Consider the following 20,819-nt stretch of genomic DNA (forward strand, 5'->3'; position numbering starts at 1 on the left):
CCATCTTTTTGTTTATTGTTTCTATTCTGGCAAAATAAACTACTTAATTACTTAAATGAAAATCCTTATGTTCAATATGACAATTCAATTCAATTGAATTCAGTTTACTTATATAGCGCCAATTCACAACAAAAATTATCTCATGACACTTTCCAATTTGAGCAGGTCTAGACCAGACTCTTTAATTAAATTGTAAATAGAGAGAGCCCAACATTCCCCCTTGAGCAAGCACTTGGCTACAGTGGCGAGGAAAAACTGCCTTGACATTGAACTGAGTCACCAAAACCCCACGCAGAACAGTTGTTAGTGTCATTTTATATCACAAATCTGTTTTTGCACTAAAAATGTCCTCACACAAACAAGTGACTTCATTTGAAAGCAGTGTCCTCTCATCACAGAGGCAACAATGGTTTAACCATCTAGACCTGAGGCATGTGGACACTTTCTCTTTTTTTTCTTATTCTTATTTTATGCATCAATTCAGTTAAATTGTGTATATAAGAAATATTTCATATGTCTCCAAAGAGGAAGAGGTAGGCAAATTATGATGAAAATCTACTTTTTTGCCTGAACACACCTTCAGGATTTTTTTTTTTTTTACTTAATTGTGATTATTAGCTAAAAACGTTTCATTTAGATTGTTGAACTCTGGGGACGTTTTTCCACTACTTTCAGGAATTTCATAAACCAAACCACTGCACTTCGCAGTGTGTATACACAGTGTCCAGAGCAGATGTCTTCCTACCAATCTGATTAAAATTTGGTGCATTTAACCAGAAATAAAAACAATTGCCTCTGTGCTCATACATTATGATAATTAGCTTTTTGGAGTTGTGTAAATCCAGCCAAAATCAACATGTGATCACTGAACGGGCAGATGAAAACTAAGCAGTTGTAGCTTTGACAGACATAGTTTAACAGCTGCATCAAGACAAAAATCTATGCATCAAATCAGCTTGGAGCCACAAAGCTCATTGCCACAGATTTCTCTCAGTCTCTCTCTCTCTCACGCACACACACATTCATAATTTCACCAACGACATGACGTTTTCCCAAAATACTTAAAAGTTGCATGCGTGCATAAGACACAATACCTGACAGGTTTAGTCCTTGACGATACTGGTGTTTAAAGACAAAATAAATTACACATTAATTTTAACCAGTTTTATCATAGTTTAGTGTATAATAATCATTAATACGCAGAAGTAAAAATAATGCCCAACAGCCCCCTTAAACCCAAGAGGAAGTGCACTTTGGTCAAAGCAAAGGAAAATTAGCTGCTCGTCATTTCAGATCACCAGAACTCACAGAGTGCCACGTTATGACCTAACGCCTGAAAATAAGAAAGTGGACTGTAAAGCTGTTAGAGATGGACTCAAAATCACAGATAATACGAAAGGCAGCGAAGAAGAATTACCGCACTGAAGCTCATATTGTAGTGAACCGAAGTAGTGCCAAGGTGAAATGTCTCCCTAACAGCTACAACTGCAAAATCACTTAATTTAGAAATAACTGAAATGAATTCAAACACAACCTTCATCTTTCATTCTGCACCAAACACATCATCCATAAAAGTGACTTTTGACCTTCAGATGCTGCCTGTTGTGCTCCATCTCATAGGATGTGGGTGCAGTCAGAGCGGGGCCCTCCGTACTGCAGGACACCTGGACCTGCGGGGACTCTGCTCAGGCTCTCGTGGCCGAGTCGTGGTCCTGAACTGGAACCAGCTGAAGAGGAGCCTCCGCCACTGCTGCTGCTGCTGCTGTTGTTTCTGCTGGTGAATGGAGGCTCTCTGTCGGCCTGGGACCAGGACTTAACTGGTCTGTCTGGCCGGTGGATGTGGTGAGCGTCCAGCATCTCTAGCAGCAGGTCGTACAGAGGCACTTTGTTCTTGCACTTCATGCTGTAGAGGTGCTCCATGCCTTTATTGCTGCGGGGAACATAAATGAAAGAGAGACGAGCAATCAGAGCAAGTTAATGGATCAGTTTGCTCATGCGTGAAGCTCCAGACTGTCGGCTTTGTTCAGTTATTACAATTTTATGTGTTAATACCTTCTGGAAAACTTCAGCTGTGATTGTTCTCAAGCTTGTATTTCTGATTTCATTCATGTTTGAATTTTTCAATTTCTGCTGTTCAGACAACTATATTGCTAAGTGCTTTAAAAAAATTTATAAAGCTGGCTGGATATTTTTTCTGCTGTCCACAAATCAAATATATGGTAGTCTGTCTCTCAGTACTTTCTGACTTCCTTTCTTTGTCAGCCTCAGGCACAGTCATTCCTACTTTAAGAATTCAGTCATTTCATACCACAGCTGTACATAATTTGTGGATTTGTCTGGGACTATTTTCTGCTGCGGAATAATACAGATTTGGTACTCTATTGAGTATTTACAAAAGCACGATGCTGAATGCAGGATCAACTGAAGGTAGGTTGTTGTAATGAAGAAAAATGTCACGCAGTCTTACAGCGTGGCTACCTGATGTGTTGTTTGTGAACTTTGGATCATTTCTGGCTTCAGATGTATGGACAACTGAACCATAGGATCAATTTATTCTTAGTTTTGGTCTAAATAAATTGTTTTATTGTGGTGTATTGTCTGGAGACAAAGCATCTGCCTGCCTTTTATTGATAATTCAAAAGTAAACCCAGCTTACCTAAATATACACAATGTTTGTAGAAAAGAGCCAAACCCTCTCTTCTAAAGCATCTATCTTTTAAACTAGAGTCACTGCGGATTACAAAAGCACGACTCACAGCACAGCATGTTGAAAACGGAAGACTTTCAACACGGTGAAAACAAAAGAGACCTTTTTCTAATTTAATTTCACCTCATGTGCCTGATGTGCGAGAGCAGGAGGAGCAGCTGCGCCTGCCGCCTCGACTGCTGCTGAGCCGAGCATCCCGATTGGCTGATGTGATGTATGAGAGCATCAGTGATAGTGTCAAGCATGTTCTGCACCGCCGGGCCGTCATGCAGGGGCTCCATCGTGCCGGTGCAGAAAGAGAAGGCACCTGAAGGAGGAAAAAAATCATGACGGGCCTTTTTCTTTTCTTAAACTGAGACCTCAGCAGGAGCATTATGTCTCATACGACAGCAGAACTCACACAACAGCAAGTGCGTTAATTGCTGACGCAGTTTTGCCCGTACAGCAATCAGAAGTTCATCCAGCTCTAGCAGCTGTGCCACTAGTGTCATCCCACTGGTATTTCAATCTGCTCAGTTTCCCTTACAGAATATCTCAATTTCCGGGACAAACACAGCTCTCGGTGCTGTCTCACGTTGTCATGGAAACAGTTATCGGGCATATTGATGGAGCAGGCCTTTAAAGAACACTCTGTTCACCTAATGTCTCTGAGCAGAGTTCAGAGCTGCACCTCAGTGGGAGGAGTTTGACGCTGTTCAGTATTTACTCTGAGGAACAAAAAATAAACGGAAACCTGCATGCAAACAAAACTGTGAAGGATCAAATTATTAAACTGGAACGCTTAGGCTTTTATTCGAGAAGCACATCGGCACATTGAAGCGTCTCTGCTGCCCACATAAGTTTATTCTCAGTTTCACAAGAAGTAAGAAGGGTGAAACTGGCATCACACACACACACACACTGACACAGGTTGCCTCACCAGAGTTGAGCAAGATGATAGCTTTAAGGCAGACAAACTCCTCAGGTTTGAGTTTGAGCATGCGGAAGCGAGCAGTGGTGGCCAGTAGCATATCGAAGATCTCGGCCATGCCTTCGACACAGTCGCCTTCGCTCCTGGAGCACAGAGTGCGGGAAAAACATGAGGAGTTTTATTTAGATTACTGAATTCCTCTTCTGCATTTCAAACTGTGTGAGTGACATATGCACACATTTCAATACACAACATAATGGTCAATGTGGTCGAGTTCTGAACTGCACCGTACTGTCGCAGGAAAAAGAACCTGACTTCATCTGTGGCAACGAAACTATCCAAAGAATGCCCAGATAAACAACTAATGGACCGAATCACTGCGACGCTCCTTTTGTCTGCACAGTTGAAAAGTGTTGGAAAGATGGAAGATATCCAGTGGTTGGAGTGCAAGATAAACTTTGAAGCACAGAGTCAAGGGAATTTGTCAACGCTGACCCACAGCATTTTAGTCATCATGTCCAATTGGTGAGGACACTCATACGGGGAACGGGTTTTAGAGATAATACTCTAATACACTTTTGAATCAAATGGGACCATCAGGCACATCAGAGGGTAAAAGCCTTGTCTGTCTGTCTGTCTGTCTGTCTGCACGTCTCCCTCATCCCTCTTTCTCAGTCTCCACCTCTCGCTCTCATTTTCTCTCTGAGCTTGATACTGTGGTTTGGTGAGCTTGTTTAGTTTGAACACAGGAGGAAGTGGAGGGAACAGGCTGTGCCTGCAAAGTAGAAAACAGCCATGTCTCATGTCTCCCCGCATCTCTATTTTCTCTTCCTCTCCGTTCGTCATTTAGCTCTTTCTCTCCCCCACCTCCTTTTCTGTCATCTCTTCCTCTGTCATTCTACCTTTCCCATCATTCCTTGCATTGAGGGTTTGATTAAATCTCTGCCCTGGTTGCCAGCTCAGCACTGTAATGATGAGGGGGTATTGCAGGTAAGAGAGAAGCTGCTTTACTCTCTGTGGGGAACATGTAATTAGTCTTTCACTCCATGATGGGCATGTAGGGATGGCACAATGGCTGGCAAGGTGTGAAATGGAAAATCTACAATGCTGATAGATCAGTTCTAAGATCGGTGTGAGAGCGAGAGGACAATAGAGAAACAGGGAGAAAAAAAGCAGGGACCAAGCGATGAAAAAGAACCAAAAGGTGCATGCTACCCAGAAGTTGGGTTAGCATCCCTTGTTACCTGTCCAGTATGAGGTCCGGTGCAAAGATGAGTTTGCCAGGGCAGTGAATGGACCTCCAGATGAGTCCGATCATCAGCACCTCCAGCCATGAGCTCTCCAGCAGTTGCACCTGGTCGTGGAGAGACAGCTGCAGGAAACCTTGATAAAACACACACACACACACACACACACACACAAAATGCACATCTTAAGAAGCATTTTTGTGAAAGCACAAAACTGATATCCACACCTACTTACAACAGACTTTTTACAGCTCTCAAATGTCGCTATTCATAAACGCTGCACAGTATGCATTTAAACCTGATCACATCAACTAAATGGAATCTAAACCACAGCCAAACAACAAAGCCTGCGGGAGGTGGCCGTTCACTGCAGTACAGTGGGGAGTGTTGACAATCTCAGAATTAAATGTTTGTGTACCTTCAATTCCACTCACGAAAACAAAAAGAGGCCATGCATGCCCTTGTTTTCCGACAGGGAATGGATTCTTAAATGAAACCATCTGCAATCTCTGAGTTCTTATAATAAGCCTTATCGCTGGAACTCAGCTGTCTTAATTCATATGTGATTACAGCCAATTCATTCCCATTGTCCCCCCTCTGTACCCTATTTGGGATCCCTCGTAATTAAAACTGTGTGCCTTTGGGCTTTTAGTGACGCATGAGGTTGTAATACCTCAGAATCAGGATTTACTCACTTAGAGAGCTTGTCGAGTGTGTGTGTGTGTGTGTGTATGTGCATGCAAAAGGGTGATGTGTCCTGTACTGCATTTAGGCTCTATGGGGTGCCAGCAGATTGGCCAAACAATCCTCTCAAAGGTGATGACTGTAATTACCATCTCTGTAATGGCTCTACATTTGTGTGCGTGTATGTGTGTGTGCCAGATACACTATAAAAGCCTCCCACCACCTTGTTGTTGTTTCAGCAGTTGAACAGACAGCTATCAAGGGCCACAACCAACCAGCATCACACAGTGCATCTGTGCATCTGAGTGCTCAACCAAGATGCTGTTTCCAAGATTTTGAAAATGTTTCCTAATATGGATGAGACATATGATACATGTCACAGTGCTCCAACAGGTTTGATCTGTTCAAATCTGAACCACACCTCTCGTCACTTACACAAAACTACAGGGATAAGCTTGAGGCCAAATGTTTGGTCAACTTTCTGTTGGGGTCCACTCAATAATCGTGTAAACATGAGGATATGACAGCATTTGCATGTCCTGGACACCAAGGGCACCCTCAGAGGCCCTGTGTCATGTATTATCAATGTTTTAGCAAGCCTCTGTGTAGTGTGTTGGTGTAGTTGACTACACCATAAAAAAATAATAAAATAATATATATATATATATATATATATATATATATAATAAAAAGCATGACAGCAAATGAGTTGTTAAGCCAATAAATAAATAAATAAATAAGTAAAGCAAGCTCTCAACACAACATTACAAGTGCGACATACAGAAGTCAGACTAAAGGGCAGTCCACAGCACAAGGGACAACGACATCGGCAGTCGATATCGGTGGGTTCTGACAGCCAATCAAAGTCTGTGTAGAGCTTATAATACTGGTTTCTAATTATAGTCCAGTTCTTTAAGATGGTGCATCCTTTTCACTCATCCTTATTAAAGGCTTATACTTTATAGTCTAACACAATATTAGGCTGCAAAATACACATAAAAAAACATTAGTTCACCTGAGACATATTGTCGGGCTGTCTTTGGTATCAATGAGGGCTCTGAAGTTTATTTTGTCCTTACTGATGTCCGCTTTCATGATTGGTAGGATTCCATTAAACTGATGTTGAATTATATAAAAGCGTGAAAAAATTTGTCTTGCACAACCCTAAATTTATCAACTTCCCACAGCCACTTTCCAGGCCTATTAATGACACATGAACAGCACCAGATTCCTAGCACATTCCAAAGATAGTTTCAAAAGAGTCCTAGCAATTCCAATTAGCAGGAGACTTTGAGTCCAAGACAATATGAAAGTCAAATCAAAGCGATCGTCACTGTCTTACTTAGTTTTTGCTCCTTCAAATTACCTGGAAGCTTCTTGGCCCAGGCGATCATGTGGACCAGTTCCTTGTCGGCCATGCTGGTTAGCAGGGTCATCATGGTGACCTCGGTGTAGGGTCGGCTCATTTTCTGACGGGAGCACAGCGCCGGCGGCTCGGCACCCTGGAGCAGGAGGAGCACCTGGGGAAGCAGCAGATCAACATCCACACTGTCAGTCAGTTTAAGCAGAAAAATAAAAGCTGTTGTGCTTCAAATTGGATTCAGGCAACTATAAGGACGTAATGACATTCACTAGCCACATTGCCATGAAATTTGGTGTGAATATTCAGTGTATCATGAGAATGAATTTTTTCAGATCCAAATTTCATCCTGTATTTCAAAAAGGTCACTGTCTCCACAAGAACAAGCACCTGGTCAGGAGGCATGCCAATCATTGATGATTTTCCTCCCGCAGCACCACCACCAGCACTGCTGCTGCTGCTGCTGCTGCTGTGTTTCCTTCTGTCCTGAGGGGGCACTGTTCTTTGCTCCAGGTCCTTAGAAGCCTTGACTCTGTCACTGGGCCCAGTCCGTCGTTTGTCACGCCGCAGAACACGCCCGCGGTCCTTGCGCATACCTTAAGCATACAGCAGAAGTTAAATATATAATCAACACCCTGCAATTATAAAGAAAAGCCACCAACATGCATGACCACGATCACACACAAACTCATCAGGCTTTTTCCCAATTCGAACTAAACTTCATATCCTGTTCTTGGCACAAAGTTCAGCAGCGCACATTTATAAATGGATGCCTGTGTGATTCAAGAAGTATGAAAGCAAAAATGTGGGTGTGCCTTAATCAGTAGTTGTACTCCTTAAGAGGAAGTCGCTTCAAGGTCACGTTGAAGTTGGTCTCTAGCTTATCTGCACCCACCAGCACGCTCATATTTGTTTCAGTCCCCTCAGCAATAATCCATGATTGAGCGACGAGTAGAGGGCAGTCAAATTAGCTTATTCAATTGACACAAAAACAATACGCAGGAAATCAAAATTGTGCAAAAAGAAAAACAACTCATAGAACAATTTCACCAACAAAAGAAACAAAAAAAAACCCCTAACCTAACCTAAAAATAAGAGGATAACCATTAACAACACAACTGAATTTACTAGAAGCAAAATGCAAAAAAGGACATTATGATAAATAAATAAATAAATAAAACTTTTTTTTTTAGAAAAAGGAGATTGAAAATCTCCTGTCTGCTGGAGTTTCTACCCACCTCCTTTCACCATGCCCACTTCGTAACACTTCCGTAGACGGCAAGCCTGGCAGCTCTTTCTCCGATTCCTGTCAATGGTGCACTGATTGGTTGCTGGGCACATGTAGTCATTGTGACCTGAAATGGAAGAAAGTCTATTACTGCAAGCCCTTCACTCCAGTGTATAGTTCAGATTTAGGTTATTTAGTAGCGGGGAACACTCTATTCCAATTTTAAATTGATCAGAAATAGAGAAAATTAAAATGTGGCGTCTTTGTCATCACCATGGAGACTATTGGTTTCTTTACTACCAGCCTTCTATTACAAGATTTATCAGTAGGCCAAAGCATCATATCACAAACATGACTGAGCCTCCGACTGCAGACAAAGGTTTTATCTGCACACAGAAGCAGCTGAATATTGAGGATGTCGTATGACAGACATGAGATGCAAACAGAGGAACAAGGAAAAATGGTTAAAACACGTGGGAGAAAATTGCAACACAGTAAAATCAAAATTCTTGAAATTTAAATTCAAGTCCCTTGATTTTAAATCTCTTACATTCACCATTCCTTCAAACTTGAACTTTAATTTTCTCTGTTTTCCAGCTCTTTAGATTCCTAAATGTGCCAGATTAAAACACAAAGAATTTTCTCTTGTTCACTAGTGTTCACTTACTTCCTGTATTTACAAATTTGACAAATGCAAATTGTGCAGTTGTGATCAACTGTAGTCAATGTGAAGAGTCTTAGGAATTTCTTGATAATTTTGACATGAAATCTACCAACTGAACTCTGACAAAATTAGATTTGATCGTTCAGAAACAAGTACTGTTTCAGAGTTACATCCGTTAATCATAAATGGATGAAACTGAAAGATTAGTTACCCTGGATGCTCCTCTTGAAGAAGGCCTTGCAGCCCTCACAGGACCACACCCCATAGTGGTACCCAGAGGCGTAGTCACTGCATACAGCACAGAAACGCATCTCTTTGGCCATCTCAAACCCGCTGGCCCCGGCTCCAGTCCCTGACTCCCCCACGCTGTAGGAGTCGTCACTGGTACCACACTGGTCCTCTCTGGACACTGGCTGTTGGCTGGATGTGACACTGGACCTGCCACAGGAAACAGATTTCAGCTCAGTTAAAGCATCTCCCATATTCACTTTATGTTTAAATGTTTAATAAATTGTGTTGATGAAATAATATTAATAGCTTTCTTTTCATAAAATCTAGGTGGACAGTTTGTCAAAAGATACTGTAATACATTACACCTACTTAATCAACTCTAACATTTACTGACCACTGATCTGAAAGTGGCAGAGACAGGAGCAGAGCACTATTTTCCACGTGTGTGAGGAAGCAATCTGTACATGTAGTTCTGTTGTTCTTACGTATTGTTCCTTTCTCAAGGTCTCGACAAAGTCCTTAATCTCTGGAATTAAAAACCAGGGCAAAGCTTGATCCTTTCTATAGATATAGTGGCAATGTTTTGTATAAAGCAAAAGATTAAAAAAGCGATGCGGTTATATAATTTTGTTTTGTTTAAAATTGCATTGTGAGGACTAAACAGAATGACAGGGCTATAATATGTTAGTGAAATACATTAAATCTAGCATGTCTGAATGTCTGAATATTTTGCCCCACAACCAGTACAGCAAAAAATTAAGACGTAAATATGTAAATTATTAAAAAACAGTTAAACACAATTTATTTGTTCATGGATATCAATACTTCACCATTGTATTCAAATCAGGATGGAGTGGGCAAAAGAACCACAGACGAGAAGCAAATCCTATCAAAGCCAATCAACTAAATAATCAAACCAAGTCAAACAAACCTGACCAAATAAACAATCAGATTCATGCACTGGAGGTGGCGTCTCTCACAAGTGACTTATTCATTCGTGAGATATGTTATTAAATTTAAAAGTAAGGGCCGAAGGTAATTTATACCTGCTGACAAAGTCTAACATCCCCCCTCAAGCACACACTCTTCTCAACTCTGGTGAGCTAGTGGTGAAGACAAATTATATTCCCTTACCTGTAGACGGGTGTCGAGGTGGTTTCCAGATAGTGCTGGCTGGGTGGGTGCATAAAGGGGCTGAGCCGGGGGCTGGAGGGCACAAACACAAGAGGACTGGTGGGTCCGCTGCCCAGAGACTGAAGGCTGCCATCTGAGGGTGGTCCGTGTGCGTCCAGAGGAGCTGAGTAGTAGCCAGGAGTGGTGTGGCTGTAAAGAGGAGTCGGGGCAGGGGTGGGGGCAGCATAGTTGTACGTCCCTTCCAGGAAGTCCACAGTGGCTACCCCTCCAGACCCCCGGCTCTCTTCGGGGTACATATCGCTGAGGGGGGCACGCAGTGGAGGCGAGGGACGTTGCGGGGAGAGGGTGTCCAGCTCTGAGACAGCCGGGCTGATCCTGGGTCTGACTACTGGTCCGCAAGGCTGCCTGCTCTGCGCTGGGCTCTGCCTGAGCAACATCACAGCACAACAGCACTGATAAGCAACATGATTTAGACTTGCTCTCCCATCTGCTGGGGGGTGGGGGGAGTGGAGACAAGTGCTGCTCTCCCTCTCTCTTCACTCTTTCCTCAGTCTCTCTCTCTGTCTCGCTTGCCTTTTTTCCACCCAATAAAGCCTTTCAGGCAACTTAAGGATTCCGCTATTACTCCAGTCTCTTTGACCTAACTGCTTTGAACCTCTGCCCACCACTCCAGAAAGAAAAAAAAAACACCCCAAAAGACTCCTCCTAACCTCCTTAAAGGTTTTTTTTTTTTTGACAGAAGAGCCTTTCACTCATTTCCTCTAATAAATCTCTACCAATGTGTAGGAGGAGGGGAAGCCTGGTGGGACAGAAAAAGAAGAGGGTGGACAGATAAACAGTTACTCCCAAATAACTTTCCTGTTCTGTCTCTCACGCCACAATAAAATCTCCTCTCTTTTCACTTTTTTCTTACAGTGAAGATCATTTCATTGGTTGCAGATGGTATGCTGAGGTAAAAACAATGATAAAATAGCAGTTTCATTTGGCTGATACTCGGCACACTACAAGCATGACGTGAGCGGTCTATTTGTGGCCAGATTATTGAATACACCTGAGACTCTGCAGTAAATCAAATCAATGTGGAAATGAGAACCATTAGGACAATGGTTTTAAACAATGGAGGCTAAAGGAAAGTCAAAATCTACCAGGATACTCCACTCACCTCTTACACATGAATCATTCTCATATCTGCTGTGCAACACTTGGAGCTGTTCACTCCCTGTCTGCTTGCCTCGCTCATCTCTCGGACTCTCAGACATCTAACTGGCCTCATTGGACACAATGGGAACAGTGGAAAGGTTAAATAATAAAAAAAAAAAGAATAAACAAATTAAAGATGCAGCCAAATCGATAACCACATGTTTATGTGCCAGGTCACCATAACACAGCAAATAGAGCAGGAGGTCAAATCTCATTCCAACAGCCCATAATTACACAATCAATCCCAAACGAGGGGACTGACGGTCTTTTAATTATTGCCTAAATTTTATCTTTATCTTTTATCTTCCTGGTACATTTCATTGAAAGGACTGAAGGAGCACAATATGGACCAGTTAACTGTTCCTTTATCAGGACAAGCTGAAATACAACTAAGAAAACTCATAAATTACAAATACAGATTTTAAGAAATTACTTCATTATATTCATGGCAGGTACAAAATAAAACCAGGACTTCAATGTAGAAATAATGACTTAGTGCAGACATTTTCCAATAATGAATTTCAGATACAATGATATTAAGTGAGCAGATGAATTTGGGCTACTGCCAGCTGAGACAAACTGTTGATTATGCAAGAAATTAACGATGATCTGCAACTACAGGACTCTGAGGAAAACCTGAACATTTGGCACAGAGGCACCTTTTTCTCTCCTCTGTGCAACATCTTTTTTGAGTAAACAACCCAATTTTCAGGACATGTCAGGTCAAGTGGAAAACAAGTAGTCCTGATGATGATTTTTTTTTTTTTATTTCTGCATTTCTCCTGGAATAAAATGAAGACATTGTAACATCAGAGAACACAAAAAAATGAGAGGTGGGAAATGAAATAGCTAAATCACCTAAATGGCTCAAGATACACAGCTTATTGCTGTAATTGACTTCATTTTCATAACAGACCACATTCACAAAGCATGTCAGCTGCCTAAATGATGCCTTTCACTTTTCCCAGCTCTTTCTGGAATTGTAACGCACGTGCTGCAGCATTTCAGCTGTTTCCTCGGCTGTTTTTCAAAGTCCAACCTGACCCTGTAGATATGAAAGGTCATCAAATAACAACTGTTGTAAAATAACGACGAGAAATGTCACACTCCTGGCGAACATTTAAGCCATCTAGTGATGAATTCTTTAAGTGTATGCGGTTGCATTAGCTTGCAATTTTAGGTGAACTGATTAACAACGTTTGGCACACATGCATGTAGAAATAAAATTGTTATTGCTGTACTTGACCAGCGTTGATTGACTAATTGATAAACTGTCTGAATAAAAGATACAAAGAGTAATTAACAATGTGAAAGAAACCCATACACACCCATACCCACCTCTTACCTTCCTCAAGCTTGTAAAGTGTGACAGTGAGAAAAAAAAAAAAGGCCAGTCAACGCAGATTTTTTATTAAATCAAACTATGAGTGAAAATGATATCATTTTCCAGTAAGAATACTAAGAAGAATCCAGTTAACATCACCTCTGAGATACTGACAATGACAGTGATGATTCAGATGACATAACACAGACATGTGCACAGACACATCCACTATTATCTATGAAGATACAGAAGTCTGGGTTGCCATTTTAAACAAAACAAGCAAACGTAGTCACTGTTGTTGTTACACTGCCCCAATAACAGTCTACCATCTTCCAAACTGAGCAAAACCATTTAATTAAATGATATTATGATCTGTCTCAAGTGAATTTTAGGGTTCTGCCATATGAGAGTTTTTTTGGCATGCATATCACGATAACACTGAGTGCAACAATAAAACAACCTGAGCTGAGCTGCATTAAAATAATAACAACTGTGTATTGCAATTGTCTTCACTCTCCTTAACTGCATGCAAAAACAAATGTATTGCTGCTGTATGACGAAGCCCAACTGTTACTCAATAACTGATAACAGCATACTTTTTAATCTGTAAACATTAGGACTTAATAGGAATTAATAGTGCACAACACATAAGCAATTTCCCATAAAAAGCAACCTTAATTCATCACCTCTGACTCTGAACTTGTCACCATAAACAACTGGTGTGTTTAAATCATGTGGAGGCATAGAAGTGCTAATGTTTTAACTGTGACATGGTACAAATCTGTAGTGAAAATATTTGATCTGATATTAAATATTTCTGTTACTGTGAATTACAGTATCAAACATGAAACGGTGATTTAACGATTTGCATTTGAGGAACAAAAACATTTAAGAACCTCATGTAACTTTAACGGTCTTATGGCTTAGAGTTAAGTCCTGCTTATTTCTTATGGTAACGTTCTTATGAATCTACATCTTCACAGTACGATCCCGAGGTCACCTTACTGTTCTGACTTTGGATTGCAGAACTGAATGATGGCGTACTTTCCGCTAATCATCCAGTCTGGATCTTGGGAGGTGAGCTTCTCCCCTTGGCCTGGCTGCAGACCAACCTGAATGTTGGCTTTCAGAGTTCTCAGGCTACACAGTGGTGCAGGCCCAAAACCTCTTAGTGCCGTATCGAAACCCACTGTGTGATCCCATTCCCTGTCACCTGTCAGCTTTCTGTAGTTCAGATCACCTTTAAACAGCACCAGGTTTGCCTCCTGCAGCGTCGCGTATAGGTCAGGAGCATCAGCGGCCATGTCACAGAACTCATGGGGCTGTGTCCAGAAAGGATGGTCATGGTAGGACCACGTGCCCTTCTTCAGGTAGCTTTGCCACTGGAAACCACTCTTGGACATCCACTTATGATTGGTCGCCATGGTCTGCCGAATGGTCCACTGAAAATCGTTAGCTGTGACATCAGAGACAAACCACGGGAAGCATTTGCCATGAAAATGGACCTCACGAACAAGGCCGGAGGAAACCAGGAAATCTGCAAAGACCAAGTCAGTGACTAGCTCAAAGCCAGCATTGTCTAGAACAATGTCAACTCTGCCAGCAGCGGTCTTCTCTGGCTGTCCTGGCGTCTTGGCAGAAATAAGAGTTGACCACACCATGCTGGAGTCATCCACCAAGATGAGGGGCTGTAGGCTATTGAGGGAATCTACTGGACTGGTCTTCTGAGAGTTGTCTTGGCCAGCAGAGATAGACAGATCACACTTGTTTCCCCATAGAGAAACCTAGGAAGGATTCAAATAAACAATTTTACCTATTCTTATGACCCTCAGCATGATGTTCTACAGAAAATGGTTCTCTTTCAAACATTCACACAGTATTTCATGATGGAGCTACGCTCCTTTTTGGAGTCCTCAGAAGTCCACTACCATTATGTCAGCGTTAGAGGCTGGTAGCACACGATGACTGCTTCAAGAGGAGGAACAACCTCTCTCTATAAAAGCTGGTGTTGTTGAGTCATCGGCTTATTCAAAAACCTCTTCTCACACTTCAAGTCTCTCTATAAGCTTAACTGTCCAGAGACTGTACTGACGACTTCATTAAACTCTTTGCTTTTTCTTATTGGTGTTCAGTCTTATCCCTCAATTTACCAGTATATGGTCCTGCCATTTGGGCTCAGACGCAGATACTGCACCTCTCAGGAGGCAGGACATTTGCGTGCCACATACTGTATATCGACATCTGGCTTCTGGCTACATGAATCTCACCAGGGGGTGCTGGAGCACACAAAGTTGCTCCTGCAACATGTAGAAAACTTAAGGGTCAGAGAGAATCAGAAAAAGACTGTGAGCACTCCCAGTCAGACAATATCTTTCATTGGTCCGAGACTGAATTTTGCCTCCCTCAGAGAACACCTGTCAGCAGAGAAGGTGAAGGTATTTTTGGTTTGCCAGGGCCTCTTCCGCAAGTTGTTACCCTTCAGGACATGATAGAATGGGCTATAGTGGCAATCCCCTGCAGCCATTTATACTTGAGGGATTTGCAACGCTGGACTGCATTCCTTGGTCTAGAATGGGTAGTTATTATCTCAGGGTTTCTCACCACAAGCAACCTTTTCACATTATACATCATCAGTTTAACCACTGTTGATATTAAATATTGATTAGAGCAGTTTTTAACTTCACTCACTTGATTGTCTTGCATTGCACTGGTATATCAGATACTGACCTGTAGCAGCTTATTAAAATGCTCAAGCAGCTGATTCTTAGAGAGTTCCTCCATGTTGTTTTTGATGTCCTCCAAGTATGTACATAAGGCCATCACGGCCTGCTGAGACTCAAAAAAGCTCTGAGTCTTTCCCTCATTAAAGACATCATAATCACTGATGGGAGGACTGAAATAAAGCAGAAATAAAATCATAACCGAGGGAGCATGAGAACACGATAAAAAGAAAACTATAAATCAATACTTACAAAAATGGTGTAAAATATTTCAAGCAATATTTAATTGGAATAATGATACTTCATCTTGCAATTTAAACCAATTTCAATCTTTTTAAAGAATGTATATATAAAAAACTTTGATGTCCAATGATTTTGTCTATCTGAACCAAATTTGTGATACACTGCAAGACATAGACAAAAGCAGGTAACAGGACAGGAACAACATTCCCATTAAAAGATGTAAATGCTTCACACCTGAGGAAGAGGGCCTCCTGTATCCTGCGGTACATGTAGCACTCCACATAAAGCCATGGAGACTTGAACCAGCTAACAGCCTCCTGGTCCCCTTGCATTCTCTGATGTCTCTGCAGGTACTGGTTCCAGGACTCTGTATCTCGCAGGTTGTCTGCCAGTGCTAGAATTGGCTTATCAGTTTGCAGCTCATTCCTCAACTTAGACAGCAAGGATATTGTGTGCTTCTCTGCCTCGATACCCTCCTGTGCGAAAAGTATGAGGAAAAACAGGCAAGACGACATTCAAGTTTTCATGAGCTTTAGAACTCCGGAAGGAGCTGACGATATCTCGAATTCAGCTCACCAGTAACAAGTCTTACCTCTCCATATTCTTCAAAAAACATGTTTTTGTTGCGATGTATTGTATCTATAACTCTAGTCAGGATGGTCGGCAGTCTGTCTTTCACAGTCAAATAAGCAAATGATCTGCAGAGAGACGACATGGCCATTAATGTTACACCGACACTTCTTGATTTTGTAGCAGGTGCACGCACTATTAAGCTAGCCGGCTCATTAACTTAGAAAGACACAAATTTAGCAGGTGATTTGCAGACATTTCGACTACAAATATTATATGCGATATTGCAACAGTGACAATCTGTTAACTGACTCATATGCGTCATATGCTTGTTTGTCTACACTCGGTTATCAACTTAGTGAATGTGTTAGCAACAAGCTAATGCTGGTGCTGGTAGACACTACAGCCCTAACGTAATGTGGCAGTTCAGACCCAACAACGTCGTTAGCCACATTATTTAACATAAAGGCAAAGTAGTTAGATGAGCTATCAACATACCCAACCACTTTGGCTGACAGCGAAGGAGGAACTCCGTGCACAGTTTGATCGGTCGCCATCATTTTCGCAGTAGGTGACTGTTCCAATTCAAACTTTATCGATCAAATGTCCTGGACAGGAACAAAGTCTAGGGGTTTTCCTGAAGCTTTGAACGCTAACGTATAACGCTTCTGTGTGTTACGTTTCAAAGCAGATTGTATCAGGCTTGACGTCTTCTGTTTCTGGTAACACATAAGCTATTTTACATTTTAATATTTCTTTCCTGGTTCCCTGTAGAGTTTGGTTTTGTTTATAATACGATGCTACCATCTAGCGCTTCATGTGTAAATTGCAACATTGGCAAGTTGAGCGTTCATACATGCTAACACTACATCTTAAGGATGCTATGTCGTGTTCGAGTTACATTCATTCTAATTTAACTTGTCTTCTTGTGTCACAGCTCTCCGTAGAAACGATCTGACAAAGATATTAGTCTTTTCTGGGGTGTATCAAAGAGTGATACGCGCTGCCGCATTGCGCATGGCATTCTGTTGTTGCGGCAGCACCTCGAGCATCCTGTGTTGTCCAGAGCAACGGTTGTCATGGATACATTGATTCGTCCTATCAGAACAGGACAGAATTCGAACCCTTAAGGCTTTTTGGCGGGAAAAGGGGAGGGGTAGAGTAGTGATTTTGTACTGGCAGACGTTTATTTAGTGAGACTGGAAACCACGATTAAATACTAACAGGCTACACATGAACACAGGGACGTGTAGTATCGCGTGAAAATTTTGGTAAAGTCATTTGTGAGTTTATAATAAATATATAGTTTATATAGTATCTTAAAAAATATTCTTGCAGCAAATTACATGAGTCTATATTTTTTATGAGACAGACAGGATTTTGGCTGCCAAAATGTCCTAATAATGCTGCTTGTAGCCTACATATTTCCTTTGCAATCTCCTCTCGGGAATGTTTATTGTTTACTTATCAGTTTCCACTTCAGTATCAAGTCCTAAAATTAAATAATTGACGCTTCAATCAGGTCAAGCCTTTATCGCCCCCACCCTTGAAAAATAAGAGCAAAGCAAACAAAGTAGTCTGATCACGTAAGCCCAAGGTTTACGGTCCATTTAGGATTTGGGAACAGGGACGGCCTCTCCTCTCTCGGTTCTCTTTTTGGAGAACATGACCAATTGATTGGCTGCAGCCACGATCACTAAGCTGGAAAAATAGCCTACCCATATTAATTAATTTTAGTAGTGGGTTTTTATTTTTTTCTTTCTCTCTCAGATCAGCCCCGGTCACTATGGGAACACGGCGGGCCGTTGTCAGGATGTGGGGTCCTTGGGAGTGGGAGTCCAGCTGCGTCCACCTCCGGTGTTCATCACCGCCGGCCTCCCATCCCCCCGCCGGGCCCCAGCCTGGCCGGATCTGTTTTTCTAAACCGAGAGAGGAGTGACTCACCACTCCGGTTTCAACACAAGCCATGAACGGGGGGAGGGCGGCAGTTAACGTTAAAGGCCCTGTTTAAACAGGTGTTTCAGCTCACCACACACTCGTCTCATGCAACAACACGCTTATTAAGTATTTCATTTGAGCGACAAAACGTGTTGTGTGAAAAGCCGCTTGAAATTGTACACTAACATCAGGATTGGCCATATCAGACGCAAGTCTTACTTTTTCCCCCCCACGTTTAAGCAGTTTCATGCAGACTGGGCTGTTAGTTCTGAAAATGCATTACTGCAGGAAAAATCAATTTAGTGGAAACCAGTGGCGGGGCAGTCATGTGAAAGTCCATCCTGCGTTTGTTTTAAATTAACTGTCCTGAGAAAAAGAAATAAGAGAACGATTAAGAGGACACAAGAAAGTCATGCGGACAGACGGGGACAGGAGTGCATATTTTCACTCCCACTGGTGGAGTATTATCATATCTATTGATGGGAATGCATTGATTTTAAAGATGAAAAACAGTAAGCCAGTGTGGCAACACTTTATCTGCTTCTTTCAATAAACCCCCACTGAGGGCTTTTCAGCAAGGTAAACATGCTTTTGTTCTGCTGTCATTACCATCCACTGTGGCTCCCACAGTGGTCTCAATTGGTGTTTGTGAAACATTTGCTACTCCAGCAGGCATAAATTTTCATGAACTAGTTCGTTTCAGTAAGGTTGTGGACAGGATTAGATCTAGGTCTGTTTATTTGCTGATAGGACAGAGACTTTCAAGTCCTCAGGGCCTGCTTCATAGGCGTTTCTGCCCCCTCCCATGTCTCCCGTCTCCTTTTACAGACAGACTCTCCACCCATTCTGCCCAGCAAGAGCTCCAACTTGCTTAGTCTGGTCCTCCTGTGGACTCTCTGTCTTGAGGCTGAAGTACAAATAATGACAGGTCTGGGGAAAAAAATTATTGTTTACACTGGGCAACATTCAAAAACTCAGTGACGATAACATCTGATGACAAAATATTGATGTGACTCCGAAGAGCATTTGTGAAAAGCTCCTCCTACACTTGTGTGGTTTGACTGAAATCTATTTCCAAGAGCTCCACTGTTTCCTACTGTTGATACTTTTTTCTGTTCAGGTGACAAATTGTTAAATTACAAATAATTGCTGTAGCTTAAGCACCCATTAAAGGTGTACAACAAGCAGGCGTAATTACTCCTTTCGCACAAAAAGCAATGAGTCATGACAAGTGTGTTTCCTGTTATTCAATGTTATTCAAGCTACAGTAATTATGTGAGAATAGACTATGCAGTTTTGATCATGTAAACTCACTTGTGAAGCAGCAGCCTTTGAATAAAAGTCACTTGTAGATATTGCTATCCTCCTGTAGATCTTTCTGTCCTTATTTGCATGCTTTTACATGAGTGTTTGAAAATGAGTGTAGCTCCCCAAATTCAACAAAAAGGAAAACATTTTACTGTCCAATCATCAGTTAATCTGACATCAAAACATTGTAATCTTGTGTTTACAGTGACAGGTACAAGCTACAAGCTACAAACCAGTATTTACTAATGAGCAATATATCCTGGTACAGACTGCCAACCTGTATTAAATAACTTGTCTCATGCAGCTGCTGAGAGTCCTGTGGGAAGTAGATACCATGCTTGCGAACCCACATGGAAGGCACCAGCAATAACTTCCTCATAGGAAAGTGCTCAGATGATTCACATGATGCTTATGGTAAGACACAAGTCAAGTGTGAATCCAAAATAAAAAACAGAACAAACAGAACAAATGTAAGTTTGACTATTTATCCTTTTAAATTCTAGGTTTATATAGCCTAAAGCACTTTATAATTGTCTCAGAGTATCAGTTCTACTACATGTAAACTTGCCTTTCCTGATCACTTAAAGTAGTTTTCACATTACATTGTTACCCAAATTGTGGTCTCAATAACAGACTGAATGACTCAAGTAAACAAAAATAAATAAATAAAAATGCAGTGCGAAATACTGTCTTTAATATACTATTATTTTACAGCAATGGAAAATTTTTTAATCATCCTTGTATTTCACTAGTGACCTTACATGTTGTATTATTTTATCTCCTTAGATCGTCTAAATGCGTGCTACTCATTAGTCATCAGTATGTAGGATTCAAAAGGGAGTCGCATCATTTGCATTTTTCATATATGTGCGATGAAAGTGTTTTAATAGTCGTGTTATTAGCGAAACGTTCACTGAAAATGTATATGCTAACATTAAGTGTGTGTACACTTCCTTTAACTTGTTGAAAACCTGCTGTCGGCTGAGTTTCCACCTAAAATGTAGATGCAAATGTGAGGCAACTGTGGGCAAAGCAATGTTGTTTCGTTGTTGTTTCAGCCACATTTCACAGCCACGCTTCGGTTTGATGCTTAACGTGTCCTTAACGGCAGAGGCGGAGCGGTTTAACTTCTACATGGCGAGTTAACGTAGCTGTTAGCTTTCTCATGTTAGGACTCACCGGCTGTCAAAAAAGCTGTCCAGCGGATTGAGGGAGGGGGGCATGTTGATCTCACGGCGGTTACACAGTGCGGGAAATTAACGTTAACTTCACCGCCCCCTTGCTCAACGGATTTTACAACGGCTGTTTTTGGCTGGTTTTTACCCACAGTCATGTGATTGTAACGTAAAAC

At 41.6% G+C, this 20,819-nt stretch overlaps 2 protein-coding genes across 3 annotated transcripts; both read right to left on the minus strand.

Annotated features, from left to right (window-relative positions):
* Positions 1–257: 257 nt before the first annotated feature.
* On the minus strand, positions 258–11,433 carry esr1 (estrogen receptor 1). Its single transcript, XM_046374142.1, is given in 11 exon segments — positions 258–1,646; positions 1,648–1,930; positions 2,831–3,014; positions 3,627–3,760; positions 4,862–5,000; positions 6,915–7,068; positions 7,299–7,504; positions 8,147–8,263; positions 9,012–9,238; positions 10,166–10,591; positions 11,328–11,433. Coding segments are annotated over 11 exon segments (1,965 nt in total). The 5' UTR covers positions 11,339–11,433; the 3' UTR covers positions 258–1,562.
* A 1,326-nt stretch (positions 11,434–12,759) lies between these two features.
* Positions 12,760–20,779, minus strand: armt1 (acidic residue methyltransferase 1). Of its 2 annotated transcripts, none has more exons than XM_046374146.1 (5): positions 20,648–20,779; positions 16,245–16,350; positions 15,887–16,128; positions 15,417–15,582; positions 12,760–14,473 (listed from the first exon to the last, which is right to left on the minus strand). In XM_046374146.1, the coding sequence occupies exons 1-5, from the start codon at positions 20,689–20,691 to the stop codon at positions 13,691–13,693; spliced, it is 1,341 nt and encodes a 446-aa protein (XP_046230102.1). In that variant the 5' UTR covers positions 20,692–20,779; the 3' UTR covers positions 12,760–13,690. The 2 variants fall into 2 exon arrangements, with proteins under 2 accessions (XP_046230102.1, XP_046230101.1); XM_046374145.1 differs by lacking the exon at positions 20,648–20,779 and adding an exon at positions 16,721–17,999.
* Between the last annotated feature and the right edge of the window lie 40 nt (positions 20,780–20,819).

Source organism: Scatophagus argus, chromosome 19 (assembly GCF_020382885.2).
Source record: "Scatophagus argus isolate fScaArg1 chromosome 19, fScaArg1.pri, whole genome shotgun sequence".
NCBI classification, from domain to species: Eukaryota; Metazoa; Chordata; class Actinopteri; family Scatophagidae; genus Scatophagus; species Scatophagus argus.

Coding starts and splice junctions, on each gene's coding strand:
- armt1 (XM_046374145.1), bottom strand. CDS start 16,782: ATGATGGCGACCGATCAAACTGTGCACGGAGTTCCTCCTTCGCTGTCA. Junction 15,583..15,886: donor CAGGAGGCCCTCTTCCTCAG/GTGTGAAGCATT, acceptor GCTTTATTTCAG/TCCTCCCATCAGTGATTATG. Junction 14,474..15,416: donor ATTTTAATAAGCTGCTACAG/GTCAGTATCTGA, acceptor AATCCTTCCTAG/GTTTCTCTATGGGGAAACAA.